General features: G+C 40.1%; 2 protein-coding genes across 2 annotated transcripts in view; one reads left to right on the top strand and one right to left on the bottom strand.

Annotated features, from left to right (window-relative positions):
• LOC117450555 (N-acetyllactosaminide alpha-1,3-galactosyltransferase-like) overlaps nt 1-15378 on the bottom strand; it is a 47950-nt gene that overhangs the window by 24455 nt on the left and 8117 nt on the right. The gene's annotated exons all lie outside the window — the stretch shown is intronic.
• Nucleotides 7611-10711, top strand: LOC117450351 (E3 ubiquitin-protein ligase TRIM39-like). Its single transcript, XM_034088280.2, has 2 exons — nt 7611-7755; nt 8339-10711. The coding sequence occupies exon 2, from the start codon at nt 8341-8343 to the stop codon at nt 9982-9984; it is 1644 nt and encodes a 547-aa protein (XP_033944171.1). The 5' UTR covers nt 7611-7755; nt 8339-8340; the 3' UTR covers nt 9985-10711.

Here is a 15378-nt window from a genome sequence, read left to right as displayed (position 1 = left end):
ATAGGCTATTGTATGTTTACTCACACCTTGCTCTCGATGTAATTTAGCTGATAAAAGGAGACTAATAAAAGCTAATAAAGCCTCACGCCTGCGTTTCACAGTCAAGGGGTGCGATATAGCGTGTATGTAATTGCATTGCAAATACTGACTTGAGCCTCCGAGCTGTCCGACTTCTTTTGAGATCTCCCCCGCCTGCGATCGGCTATTCTCGTCTACTTTCGAGGCGAGCCGCAACGCGTCTCAAACAAGCCTATTCTCTCCGCTTCGCTTGACAAACCCCGTGATAGTCCTCAAGCTCTGTGATTGGAGAGTGTGCTCCGAGGGTTACGCCGAGCGCCGAACAGCACTTGAAATGGGATGGAACCACGGCAGACTGTCCAAAACTGGATTTGAACAGGTCCTCCACAATTTCGATCAACGTCTTGCTAGTGCGTTGCATGATGGTTAGTCATTTTGTCCGACTTGCTCTGGAGGCTCGCCCACATGAGACGTTGAAATCTCGCGGGACAAAGACGCCCGCAGCCTTGAGAGCGAGGCGCGGCGAGGCGGCGCAGTTGCTCTCCACGAGCTGCGGAAGCAAAATACTTGATGGGAAACGACTCGCTGGTATCTCGAGCTGAGCGCTCATTGGTGGTGTTTACCACGTGCTGCTGATGAAACTCTCCAATTGGCTGGCAAAAGTTTGTTGTTGTTTTGTGTCAGTTTTACGTCGCCACTTCCATTCACAATGTTTATCATCATGAAATTCATATCTATATATTTTATACTATACTTGCACTGCTTACCGTTTTCATACTTTATATCTTAGCACATTCATACACACTGTTCATACTAGTCACAGGCTGATATCTAGTGTATTCATACCCCACTGTTTATTCATCATTCAATTCATTCTATATTTTATTCTGTGTTCTGTAGATGGTGTACATTACTTTTCACTTTACTGCTTGTTGCACTCCTGGTTAGAAGCTAAACTGCATTTCGTTGTCTCAGTACCTGTAATATGTGCAATAACAATAAAGTTGAATCTAATCTTGAGCAGGAACAAATGTATTTACTTAGTACATAGACATAGACATCAGAGATGGGTACTCGAGTCTGCGACTCGGACTCGAGTCGCACACACAGAGACTTCAGACTTGACTTGGACTCGTGACCAAAAGACTTCATTCTCGACTTGGACTCGTGTGTTGGGACTCGTGAACAATCATTGTGTTTTCTATTTTTGGCGTATTAAAGGTGGGGTAGGTACATTTGAGAGAAACCGGCTCGAGATCGCTAGAATTTGAAAATACACAACCGGAGATAATCTGCTAGAGGCTGCTACTTCCTTATAGAGCCCGCCAGTGTTAATTTTGGCAGCTATTTTTGAGTTAGTCTTAGTCTTAGTCTTTAGACGAAAATGGTTATTAGTTTTAGTCACATTTTAGTCATTTCTATCCTTTATAGTTTTAGTCTAGTTTTAGTCGACGAAAACTCAAAACGTTTTAGTCTAGTTTTAGTCCAGTTTTAGTAGATGAAAAATTACATTTTAGTTAACTTTAAGTCAAAATGTTTTCTCTCTTTAAACCAATTCAGTTAGGCAAATACAGGTATCTGAAATTGGAATCAAGGTGACCGTATCAAGTGTTGAAATTTGTAAAGCAACATTTCACTCTCTTAACCCTTTACTTAGTTAATTTGATATCTCTAGCCTAGACTCTCACATTGGTGCAATACTGTTGTGTCCTTGCTGATCCTCTAAGGTAAGGATAGTGCATACACATAGATACAAGTGGTACTGGTAACATAGTGGAATGTTCTTTACTCCAAGTCAAGAACCAAAACATTATTTTTTTTAGCCTTCTTATATTTATTTTCCGAAACCTCCAATAAAAGTGAAGACACGTATGCCCAAAACAGAGCAATAAATGATGAACAATGACATGACACCTGAAGTTTTGGATCACGAAAATTACAGACTTGAGTTAGCTCAGTGACTCAAACTGTAGTCCATTGTAGACTCTCTACATTTATCAATGGTGTGTCAGTAACTTGTCAGAACAGAGGGTCATCCCTCACAAGATGCAGTGCAAAGCAGTAACTTGTATCAATTATAAAGTATAAATTGTTGTATAAAACTATCCCTCACCTTAACATTATACGTTTCTGTACCTACAAATAAAATAAAAATGTTGAAAGTGCATACAGTACATACCTATAGAATAAGATAAACCTTGAATAAACTTGGCCTTATAAACAATCAGAGGGAACCACCTCTGTAGTGCACTCTCATATAAAGTAACAGACAAAGTACAGACATCCGTAGTAGCATTAACAACCTTTTAGCCTACTGATCTCTATTCAGTTTGAGGAAAGCACTTCTCCTCTTATCGAAGGTCTCTATCATAAGGATGAAATCCTCATCCTCAACTGTACGGGCAGGTAGACCGGTGCGTCCAATCCACTGGGCAATGACCTTTTCTTTGGTGCCTTGTTCCAGCGAGTCTGCTTTATATTTTGGTCCTGAGGAAGAGAACGCTGCTGGGATAGTTGACTGTTTATTCTTTGCACCAGGTTGCTGTTTTGGAGTACTCGTCTCTGGGATCTAGGTGAGGAAAAATAAGATTGCATAATTACTCCCTATACAGAACTACAACGCCTACAGATGAATTCCAATTAATTAAATGTAGGCTAATCCCTTTAAAATATGCCTTTGGTAATAGTATTATCATTAAAATATAGTATATCAATAATATCAAGTTTAGATTTTGAAGATTCTAATTATGTGATAATACAATACAACTAGCCTATTATATATGCCTACCTGGCCTTAGAGATAAGAAAGTATTTTCCAAATAAATTGCCGTGTACTCTTAAAAAACACACAATAATTGCAGTGACTAGATAGTTATTGCAATGCAAGCCCAGCCAACATTAGCCTGGAACTTGCCAGAATCATTCATTTGCTACCGGAAACTGAAAACGTGTTTGCAAGAAAGGCTAAGCTAACATAGATAGTTAGTACATTTGCCTCTAGTAACTAGTGACTAGCTAGCAGTCTGCATTGGCAATGGCAACTTGCCAATGCAGACTGCCCAGTAACATAGACTTAACGTTAGCAAATGTATATGCTTAGTTAGCGTTACCACATACGAGTTAGTTACGACTTATCATGTAACGTTACAGTTAGCTAACTTACCGTGGCATAAATAGCAGGATGGTGCGCCTTCAAGTGCCTCTTCAGGTTAGTCGTATTCTTCCCAACTAATTTGAAGCCACATGGCGTCTCTCCTTCTCCCGCAGTTGCAGTGCAGTGTGTTTTATTTTCTACCGAGTTATAAAGAAAGTTGGTCCATATATCTATTCTTTTTTTGCGACCAAAAACTAAAAGCGCTTTCGCTGAATCCGTCATCTTCACTGTTTGGATATCATCACCACCTGTGCTGCTGCAGTGAAGCTGGGGTGGGCGGGGGTGAGTGAGGTGTGCAAATTCCCAGAATCCGAAATAATTCAACCAATGACAGGGATGCATTTTGAAAGAGAAGACGGACAATTGGAGGAAAATAATATCCTGCATTTTTAATGTCCGATAGTCCACCCTTAACACCTTCGTCTCGTCTCGTCTCGTCACCGAAAACTACATTTACATTTCGTCATAGTTTTCGTTATCAAGAATCTATTTTTAGCTCGTCATCGTCTCGTCTTAGTCATGTAAAAAAGGTCGTTGACGAACATTTTTCGTCATAGTTTTCGTTAACGAAATTAACACTGGAGCCCGCCTCCTCCAACACACACGCACGCGCACATGACCAATGAGGTCACGAGATAAATTTGTGCCCAGATGGAAGGCTGACAGGCAGGTAGGCCATCCAGTTACTTTAGCCGGGCTCATTACGCAGACGTGCGCGCCTCTGTTACTACCTCGTAGTAACACAATAGCGACCGGCGGCACACCTGCAGCTGTACCGCTTGTAATTAGGTTCAACTACAAAAACTTCGAACAAAACGCCGGCGGCACCAACAAAAGGAGCGCACACTGCAAAGTCTGCAATATCAAAATCAAGGATGCTGGCGCAACAACGTCGAATTTCATCAGGCACTTGAAAACTCACCCGGAGAGGTCAGTCACATTAACGCATGGACGGTTAGCAAACATGTTTAGCTCAGCATCAGCTATGTAATGTTAACTTAGCTTGCTACTAGCTTTGTAACTGAATATTTGAAAAGATGATTAATAAAGTATTTGTGATACTGATTTCTGATTCTGAAGTGTTTTGCTTACAAGTTGTTTGCATTTAGCTAAAGTGTGATGTTTGTCCTCATATTGCATTGCAATAGCCTATTTAAAGTGATCATATAACAAACAACTAATCAGTACTGATACTGTATGCTAATAGATATAGGAGTGATAATAACACAGTACATGCTTTGAATTTCTTAGATATAGCTGTGCAGTATTCTTAACAGACTGGATAGCAGCAGACAATAGAAGGCTTATTACAACCAGAAGAGACATGAGAGTTTTATTTTTTTAGAGACTTGACTTGGACTCGGGACCAAAGACTTGAGACTTGATCAAGTCTCACCCCACAAAGACTTGAGACTTGACTTGGACTCGTGACCAAAAGACTTGAGACTTGACTTGGACTTGCAAAAAAAGACTTGTGAACATCTCTGATAGACATTAACGATTAAACACATGTGTGCATTCTTTATAAATGCAAACCGAGTCAAGCCGACTCCGGAGGTGGCGGTATGCACCTTAAAGTTGTTTGCAATCCGCCAAAAAAACCGAGAGAAGAAGAAGAAGAAGACGAAGCCGACTCCGAGCTGTCCGACTTCAGGCGAGCTTTTTGAGACCTCCCCCGGCTGCGATCGGCTATTCTCGTCTACTTTCGAGGCGAGCCGCAACGCCTCTCAAACAAGCCTGTTCTCTATCTATGGCACGTCTCTACTGGGAATTGTAGTTTTAAAAGATGTTTTCGTATTTCCCATACAGGGGCGGCGCCAGGGGGTAGCTTAGTTGCTAGAGCAACTCCAACAATTGGCCTAGCAACGGCTTAGCAACCCCATTGTTTTGTTATGAAAATGTATCTATATTTATACACATTCTCGCGAGATCTATCAGGGGTCGTTGTTCGCTCCCATCGCTCTAAACGCTCGAGTTTCACCCATGGTTTCACCGCGGCTGCCAGCTGTGTTTACAGTCTATGGTTTACTCGCATCATTCAAACAAGACGCGCTGGCTCGGGAGCTACAACTACAACAAAATGAACATATTTTACCGTGATTAAATTGTAATACACGTTTCTAAATGATGCCGAAGTAACAACATACTGATACCGGTTAGTAAAAACCATGAATTAATGCTTGACAAGTCTGCAGACAGACGGCAGGCAAAAACACTTTTAAAATGCTTGTTTTCTGAATGAAGATCGGGTCGACCAGGCTAAGCTAACGTTGTATAGGCCTACTCCGTCCACACTCACAACAACGGCCTACAGACATAAATAAACCAGCGACTGTATTCACCATGACACAGGCAGTCTGTGGTTTGTACTTGTTTAACTTTTGTCCAGTTTCTGAACAGATATGAGGAGCTGTGAGCTCTGAGTGCTAACAGCTAACAGCTAACGGCTGATGTTTTCTGGTTGAACGTCAGTGGCGGGCTGAGATCCTCACCACTGCTGTGTGTGTGTGTGTGTGTGTGTGTGTGTGTGTGGTGTGTGTGTGTGTGTGTGTGTGGTGTGTGTGTGTGTGTGTGTGTGTGTGTGTGTGTGTGTGTGTGTGTGTGTGTGTGTGTGTGTGTGTGTGTGTGTGTGTGTGTGTGTGTGTTGTGGTGTGTGTGTGTGTGTGTGTGATGAGGTTAAATGCCACAGCATGCCAGTTGAAACAGTGAACGATCGCTATTGCGTACTTGTATGCTCAGGGTGTAATGGTAAAAAGATTGTAGGAGCACAGAAACAGTGTTCAAATTCTGCTTTTACAAACTTATTTTGGTTGTGCTTACCTTACAAAGTAATGTTATAAGTGTCAAAGGAATGTTTTTAATGTAAATATTAAGGAAAATATTGTAGCGTGTCCAAGTATAGTTATTTCAGTTATCAGATGTGCACAGTTTTAGTACATTTGTAAAGTTATTTAGGCAATGTTGTTGGTGGGAGTTAGGGAGAGACCGCCCCTTCCAGGTGTGTGTGTGCGTTTTCCGGTGTATGTGGAGGGAGTACGAGACGGTAGGAGTTGTGTTCACATCAACAGGAAGTCCGGTTAACTAAAATGTCCGTGCGGAACAATACCCCAACCCATAGATCCGTGGGTGAATAATGTAATCACCACATTGCACACATCCCTTCACTTTAAAATTTAAATTTACATGAAAGTATTTCGTGAGGCCTTCTAAAATGTTTTAAAATATAATTAGGGTTGTAGTTGAAGAGTTTGTAAATTATTATTATTAATACAGATACAGATTTCAGTATTCTGAGCCCTTACTCTCCCCATAACTGACGGCAACAAAAGTCCTACATTATTCAATTAAAATAAAGAAGTAAAAACAATAAGTGTGGCTTGATATTGAGTAAGAAAAAGGTTGATAAACGCTGTGAGAATGGATCTGCGGGTAGCATTCGCTCGCGACCTCAAGTCGTCTACAACATACGTTTAGGGAGCTATATAGAAGCCTATGGACATCCCGGAAAGTTGAAAATGTACGCTAAGGCCCCCCCCCTTGCGTTGGAAAAAGCCAACACAGGGGACTTGACATAACGTCAACATAGGCCGCCCTGGGAGTGAGGATGTGTTGGTTATTTATATGACAGGAAACAAGTCTTAAAAACACAATAGGAAAACGTGTTGGGTCTCCGTATGTCAACGATCAAAACCAATCTATAAATCTGGCAAGATTTTAAAAAACATGGCAAATAGCCTTTTATTTATTTTATATTTCAGTGGTTCAAAACTCAGTATATGTATATGTGAATGTAAGCAGGATTACATTTGAGCTGATTTTAGTATCTAAACAACCATAATTGCTGTTTTATTTGTTGCTCAAAGTTAAGCATGAAAAATCTCCTCACATTTTCAAAAAGCCTTTCAAGCCAGATTTAAAAATAGTCAAAAAATGGCATTGCAAAAATAGTACTGTGGTATTTAATGCAAGTTTAACAGGATAATACCATATGGACCTCAGCACTGAGTTCATTGTGTTTTTGCTTTTTGTACTACATTGCAGTAACACACTTCCACCACTTCCTTGTTGGAGCACAACACAAAGGAGAGATAAGCATGGAGTCACTGTACTGCAAACCAAACACTGATATATGAGGAGACACAGTTTGTTACTAACATGTACAGGATAAACTCTCATGTTGACCAAGGACAAATGGGTTTTTCCAATGGTGGTCAATGTAATAGTTCGACTATGACCATGCTACCTGTGTATGTCTTTGTCAAGAGATTTTAGTTGAAACAGCTTTTGACACCTCATCCCTCCCATCTGTAAAGCACCAGCTTTGCTCCCTAACTATCAGAGAAAACCTGGTATTTCTCAAAACCCATGCAGATCAGAGGGAGGGAAACACCAGCTGCAGTGAGAGGAGGAACTACAGAGGAAAGAGGAGAGCTTACACGCCACACTCAGGAAACGAAAGTTAAGTTAGTCAGAGAGGCAGCCACACTGCAGTCGAGACTAGTCTCTGTTTCTGTCTACAGAAAATACAAACTGAGTTCATCAGATCTTTCTCAACAACACAGCAGAGTCTCTGTCAAACACTGGTGAGTACATCTGATTATATTTACACTTTCAACAAGCAGGATTAACACAAAACGTCAGCTCTACTTCAGCTCCTTTATGTCCAACTTGTTTTTCTCCAACAACATAACCATATACATGATATAGAGTCCACTCTAAACAGTCTCTTTGCATCAACTCTTAGTTCTTTAGTAACTTGTAACTGAATCTCTGTGGTAGGAGTTTGAATTCACTTCTGCTTTCCTGCTATTATTACATTTTGCTGATCACTTCCTACATAATGCTTTACCCATTTCCTCTAGCTGTTTCAAAATAAAATCTTTCCATTAGAGAAACAGTTGGATGCTTTTAATGTGAAGCAGCTCGAGGAAATTAATTGTTATGGTCACGCAGTAAGAAAAGCAGTGTCATTTTTCAATAGAAAGATTATCGAGAAAAACTATATTTTCATTGCTGTTAGCCGGAGTTGCATGCTTGACCCTGTCAGAGTTAAATGGTCACGACTGCTCATGGCTTGTTCCAAGTTATCACACTTCTTTCTTTAAAACTATATATGATATGAATTGATGTTTCAAATGTTTTTTCTTTTCGTTCACATGTGCGTAGATATGGCTGCAGCAAGCTACCTGCCATCTGAAGATCAGTTCCTGTGCTCCATCTGTCTGGACTTGTTCACTGATCCAGTCACCATACCATGTGGCCACAACTACTGTAAAGACTGCATCACTGAACACTGGGATAGAAGTGACAAGTACCTGTGTCCCATGTGTACAAAAGAGTTCAACACAAGACCTGAGCTGCACGTTAACACTTTCATCTCTGAGATGGCCGCTCAGTTCAGACGGTCGGCTCAACAGAAAGCCAGCAGCAGCAGCAGCTCAGAGCAACAAGTCTTCAAACCAGCAGAAGTTCCCTGTGACGTCTGCACTGAAACCAAACTGAAGGCCCTGAAGTCCTGCCTGGTGTGTCTGACCTCCTACTGTGAGACTCACCTGGAGCCTCACCTGACAGCTTCAAGCCTGAAAAGACATCAGCTGATCGACCCTGTGGAGAACCTGGAAGACAGGATGTGTCCGAAGCACGACAAACCTCTGGAGCTGTTCTGTAAGACAGACCAGACATGTGTCTGCATGCTCTGCCATGTTTCAGAACACAAGATGCATGATGTGGTTCCTCTGAAAGAAGGATATGAAGGAAAGAAGGCCGAGTTGGGGAAGACAGAGGCTGAAACTCAGCAGATGATCCAGAAGAGACAACTGAAGATTCAGGAGATCAAACACTCAGTGGACCTCAGTAAGGAAGAAGCAGACAGAGAGGTAGCAGAAGGAGTTCAGGTCTTCACTGCTCTGAAGAAGTCTGTTGAGAGAGGCCAGGCCGATCTCATCAACACGATCAAAGAGAAGCAGAAAACAACTGAAAAAAAGGCTGAAGATTTCATCAAAGAGCTGGAACAGGAAATCTCTGAGCTGAATAAGAGAAGCTCTGAGGTGGAGCAGGTCACACACTCTGAAGACCACCTGCATTTTCTGCAAAGTGTCAAGTCCCTAAACATTCAACACCGACAACCCTCCAAGGACTTGAGAACATTCAGCCTCACCCCAGCGGTATATGAGGGGATGGTGGTAAAGGCTGTGGCTCAGCTGGAGGAGACTTTCAGTAAAGAGATGAAGAAGCTGCTTGAAGCTAAACTGAAGAGGGTCCAGAAATATGCTGTAAATGTGACTCTTGATCCGCGTACAGCACATCCCTGTCTCATTCTGTCTGATGATAAAAAAAGAGTTGAATATAGTGATGTCGAAGAGAATCTCCCAAACAACCGAGAGAGATTTTCTGATTGTGATAGTGTTTTAGGAAAGCAGAGTTTCTCTTCAGGCAGATTTTACTTTGAGGTTCAAGTTAAAGGAAAGACTGAATGGTATTTAGGAGTGGCCAGAGAGTCGATCAACAGGAAGGGAGATATCACACTGAGCCCTGAACACGGTTACTGTACTATATCTTTGAGAAACGGAAATAAGTACAAAGCTCTTGATGCTCCGTCAGCCAATCTCTCTCTGAAGTCTCGGCCTCAGAAGGTGGGGGTGTTTGTGGATTATGAGGAGGGTCTGGTCTCCTTTTATGATGTAGATGCTGCAGCTCTGATCTACTCCTTTACTGGCTGCTCCTTCACTGAGAAACTCTACCCATTCTTCTGTCCTGGACTTACATACTGCCGTAAAAACACTGCACCTCTGATCATCTCTCCTGTCACCTAATCACTCATCTTATTTCATGTGTTGATTTAGTCAGAACTGCATAGTTTCCATTTTATTTTCTACATAATAAGTTTACTGTGGTGATTGATTTACATTTCATTCGTTATATATCCCATTACATACAACACATTATTGGAAGCATTCGTTTACTCAATAATTATCTCATCAACACTTATTCTAACACACATATGGAGAATATGTGTTAAAGTTTTTATAAAACCACAGGTAATTACTTTAACTTCAAGAAGGAGCCATTGTTTCCAAAGACACCAAATGTGTCAAGCTGAAGTTTTAATCAATAAGCAAAATAAATGTTTAATAGTGTGTCATAAAGGGTCATCTAAGAGAAAAGCATATTACATGCCTGTACATAATACAATATGTGTGTATGTGTGTAGGTAAATGAAGCTAAATAATATGACATAAAATAAATTAAAATGTTTTTTTTAATAACTGTTAACTTGTATATTTACATGCCAGGTTTTATATTGATTACTGGTAAAATGGCTTATGAATCAAAAACATTTGTAAATATCTGATTGTGAGTTAAAAACATTAAAATAAACTAAATACACGAAACCCTCTTTTTCTTGTAAAAATGCCTTTTCAAATGATTTCCCTCCCAGCACATTATAATCACTGAACTAAACAAGAAGTCAATGTGAAACGGATTAAATATTTTGTCTTTCATCCAAGATAATAATCTTCACAAGCACAATTTTAAATAAAAAATACAAATATACTAATTTCAAGGTCACTGGTCGTTGTTGTTTGTGTGAGTAATGTGTTCAGTGTTATTTCAGATGACAGGAAACAAGTCTTAAAAACAAAAAAGGAAAACTTGTTGGGTTTCCGTATGTCAAGGATCAAAACCAATCTATAAATCAGGTATGATTTTAAAAAACATGGCAAATAGCCTTTTATTTTATTTTTTATTTCAGTGGTTCAAAACTCAGTATATGTATATTTTAAGGTAAGCAGGATTACATTTTAGCTGATTTTAGATTCTAAACCACCATAATTGCTGTTTTATTTGTTGTTCAAAGTTATGCATGAAAAATCTCCTCACATTTTCAAAAGGCCTTTCAAGTCAGATTTAAAAATAGTCAATAAATGGTATTGCAAAAATAGTACTGTGGTATTTAATGCAAGTTCAACAGGATAATACCATATAGACCTCAGCACTGAGTTCATTGTGTTTTTGTTGTTTTACTACACTACAGTGGCCCTTTCTCATTTCATCAAATCCCCCTCCTCGACTCCTCTGTCCTCCGGTAGTGACCCGGAAATGAATTTTAGCGCGCCATGTTGAAGGACATCCCATTTCTCTAAATGCACGTCGAGGACCGAGCATCGAGGAGCCTCTCTGGAGGAGCTATAACCAAGGATACACCGATGGGTCCTCTATGGTCCTCTATGGTCCTCCACGGCTCCTTCGCGGATGCATTTCCGGGAACAGAGATGTTTCAAAGAGTCGTGACGCACGGCCGGACTTATCTCAGCCAATGACAGCTCTGCATGCATCCCCTGGATATTATTTTATTAACTGCTTTCATCGCAACGCGATGTTTACAGTGAGAACAGCTGTGAGGTCCGTGCAGAAAGCAGAGCAGTGTGTATAATATATATCACTCAGTAGAACAGGCCTACTCTTTTTGCTTTAGTTGAGTAGATATCTACAAACAAAGAGTCGATATTTTTCTAAAACCATTTAGTGCTTCACAATAAAATACACAACGGCTGTAGCCTGTTTTAGGAGCTGTATATGCATGTGCGTGGTGTAGGTGTGTGCGTCGATGCAGCAGACAGACAGGTCTCAGTTGGTTTGGTGTCCTCTGCTTACTTTTAATACTTGTAAATAAAACTTTTGGCCCGTAATTTATTTTCCACATTGTAGCGACCAGAGAGGGGGGGGGGGATATATCCAGTCTCTGATAGTGTTACGTTATTATGAGAGTGCTCTGCTTGATTCTAAAATTGTATATATTTATATAAATATATACATATATATATGTGTGTGTGTGTGTCCGCATCTGTAGCCATTATTGTCTCATTATACCGCACTGTGAATGAATCAAAGTAAATATATAAGTCGTCATGAACACATCTGTCCTTCAGACAGAGGGCTGCTGCCTCCTGTCATCATTAATGGACGTCTCTTTAAAATGACCGCTCAGAGGAGAGGAGTTCTCATTTCTCTAACCGCCTGCTGCTTCCCCTCCTCTCTCCTCGGCTCCTCCGCTCGCATCTCCTGTGGGCGGGACTAAGTATCGAGGATAGGAGTCGAGGAGGGGAGTCGAGGAGGGGAGTTCGAGAAATGAGAAAGGGCCCTGGTGTTCTGGCGCAGAGTGTCCACTGGATGGAGCACACCACAAAGGAAAGACAAGCATGGAGTCACTGTACTGCAAACACTGATGAGGAGACACTGTTTGTGACACATACAGGATAACCTCTCATGTTGACCAAGGACAAATGGTTTTTTCAATGGTGGTCGATGTAATAGTTCAACTATGACCATGCTACCTGCATATTTCCTTGTCAAGAGATTTTAGTTAGAGGCAAAAAATAAGAGTTTACATTTTTCTAACAACTCTAAAAATGCTTAAAGGCATCCATCAATGATCCTAATTAACCAGGGGGGCTAAGGGTAGCAAGTGATATCAAGTATTCTTACTCTTCTGCTTCTCATAGAGTGCCTACAGAGCTCAGTGATTCCCTTTAACAAAATAAACTCATCGATGTACAGTAACATCTTCACCTCATGTAAAGTCAGGAAAACTCTGAAAGTTGAGAAACAAAATCCCTCTAAAAAGAGCTGCAGTAACAGGTAGTAGTTGAGAGGAATGAGACACATTGGTTTCTCTCAAAAGGAACCAAAACTAACTGAGTTCATCAGGTTTTCTCTACAACAGTGACTCTGCTAAACACTATCTCTACAGCTGAAAATGTTAACACAACCCTGTCTCCTAAAAATTACGTTCCCACAAAACTAAACTGCATTCTCAATTACGTTTAGCCAGAAACGTGTTTTCTCCCACGTTACGTTCGTTATGAGCGTATTTCAAATAGCCTATGTTTATTTTCTACATATCTTTGCCATTTATTGTCTTGCTTATAATAATGATAATAGTCATTTATAAATATCATTTTAGAGCACACATTTAAAATCAGTAGGCGAGGCTGTAATTTCGCCAGCTGTTACTCTCATGAGCGAGGCAGGAAATAATAGTTTTAACTTGCCAAAAAGCTGCTGTGTCGTTTGTTGCACCTCAAACATTAAAACAAATCCAGAGTTACGTGTTTCTGTACTTCCTCTAAGAACAAAGGACAGTAACAGAAGATCTCTGTGGCTTCAGGCTTGATCGCCGTTCAAATGACAGCGTTGGTTTCCCCAAAAGTGGGCGGGGCTGTAAAGTGAGGTAGATTTTACTCTCATATGTTATTAAAAACCATTCTCTTTATTCTAACGTAAATTACATGCCAGTGTTTTATCTTTTTATTTATTTGTTTTTATTTTAAATCGTATAATGTCGGACTTTTTTTTGCCGTCTGTGAGGAAAAGAAATGGGGCTCAGAGCCTCAAAATACTGAAATCTGTATTTTTTGTAATCTTTTTTTCCTTCTAATTTGTTATTCTTTTCTAAATAACACACTGTTATTTACTCAACAATAACACACAATTATCAATTAAGTTTTTATTTATTCATTTGATTCTATAATCTTGGGCTTTTTAGCTGTAAATAAAGTCACCGGAAACAGACGGTACATTTTGAGCGATACATACTGTACCACAAACCCACTGAACAGATTACCCAAGATCCTCAGCTTGAAGCTCGTTGATTGGATGTTTTAGCCGCAATGCATGTTGGGATATGATGTTAATATGTTAATATTAGGCAAGGCAAGGCAAGGCAAGTTTATTTATAGAGCACTTTTCAACGCAAGGCAATTCAAAGTGCTTTACAAAAAAAAGCATTAAAAAAGAAAAGCTAATCAAATAAACATTGAGAAAAAAATACATGGATAAAAGTTACAGTGCAGTCTAAAATATAAATAGTTCAATTAAACATTACAAGAAAAAGTACATGGATAAAAGTTACAGTGCAGTTTAAGATATGAATAGTTCAAATAAAAGCAGCGACAAAAAGAAAAGTCTTCAGCCTGGATTTAAAAGTAGTCAGAGTTGCAGCGGACCTGCAGGTTTCTGGGAGTTTGTTCCAGATATTTGGAGCATAATAACTGAACGCTGCTTTACCATGTTTAGTTCTGACTCTGGGGACAGAAAGCTGACCAGTCCCTGAAGACCTGAGAGATCTGGATGGTTCATAGTTTAGCAGGAGGTCAGTAATGTATTTTGGGCCTAAACCATTCAGTGCTTTATAAACCAGCAGCAGTATTTTGAAATCTATTCTTTGACACACAGGAAGCCAGTGTAAAGACTTCAGAACAGGAGTGATGTGATCCACTTTCTTAGTGTTAGTGAGGACTCGAGCAGCGGCGTTCTGAATCAGCTGCAGCTTTCTAATAGATTTTTTAGTGAGACCTGTGAAGACACCATTGCAGTAGTCGAGTCTACTGAAGATAAAGGCATGGACAAGTTTTTCCAAATCCTGCTGTGACATTAGCCTTTTAATCCTAGATATATTCTTTAGGTGATAGTAGGCTGATTTAGTAACTGTTTTAATGTGACTGTTGAAACTCAGGTCAGAGTCCATGACTACACCTAGATTTCTGGCTTTATCTGTTGGTTTGAACATTGCACACTGAAGCTCAGCGCTAACTTTTAAACGTTCTGCCTTGGCTCCAAAAACCATTACCTCAGTTTTATCTTTGTTTAATTGGAGAAAGTTCTGACACATCCAGTCATTGATTTGTTCAATGCACTTACTCAGTGTTTGAATTGGAGCATAGTCTCCTGGTGAAATTGTTACGTAAATTTGTGTGTCATCTGCATAGCTATGGTAACTTATTTTGTTGTTCTTCATTATCTGAGCCAGTGGTAGCATGTAGATGTTAAAGAGAAGAGGCCCCAAGATGGAGCCTTGAGGAACCCCACATGTCATATTTGTCAACTCAGATGTGTATTTACTGATAGAAACAAAGTTGTTTCTGTCCTTTAAGTAGGATTTAAACCAATTTAGAACTGTTTCCGAAAGTCCCACCCAGTTTTCCAGTCGGTCCAGTAATATGCTGTGGTCAACAGTGTCAAACGCAGCACTGAGATCTAATAATACTAACACTGAAGTTCTGCCACTGTCTGTGTTTAAGTGGATGTCGTTAAAGACCTTTACAAGAGCAGTCTCAGTGCTGTGGTTTGGACGAAAGCCTGACTGGAACACATCGAAACAACCATTTAAATGCAAGAAATTACTCAACTGTTGAAAAACAACTTTT

Source organism: Pseudochaenichthys georgianus, chromosome 1 (assembly GCF_902827115.2).
Source record: "Pseudochaenichthys georgianus chromosome 1, fPseGeo1.2, whole genome shotgun sequence".
NCBI lineage: Eukaryota > Metazoa > Chordata > Actinopteri > Perciformes > Channichthyidae > Pseudochaenichthys > Pseudochaenichthys georgianus.
The sequence above is the reverse complement of the archived record's forward strand: the minus strand, read 5'-3'. Positions and strand labels throughout refer to the sequence as shown.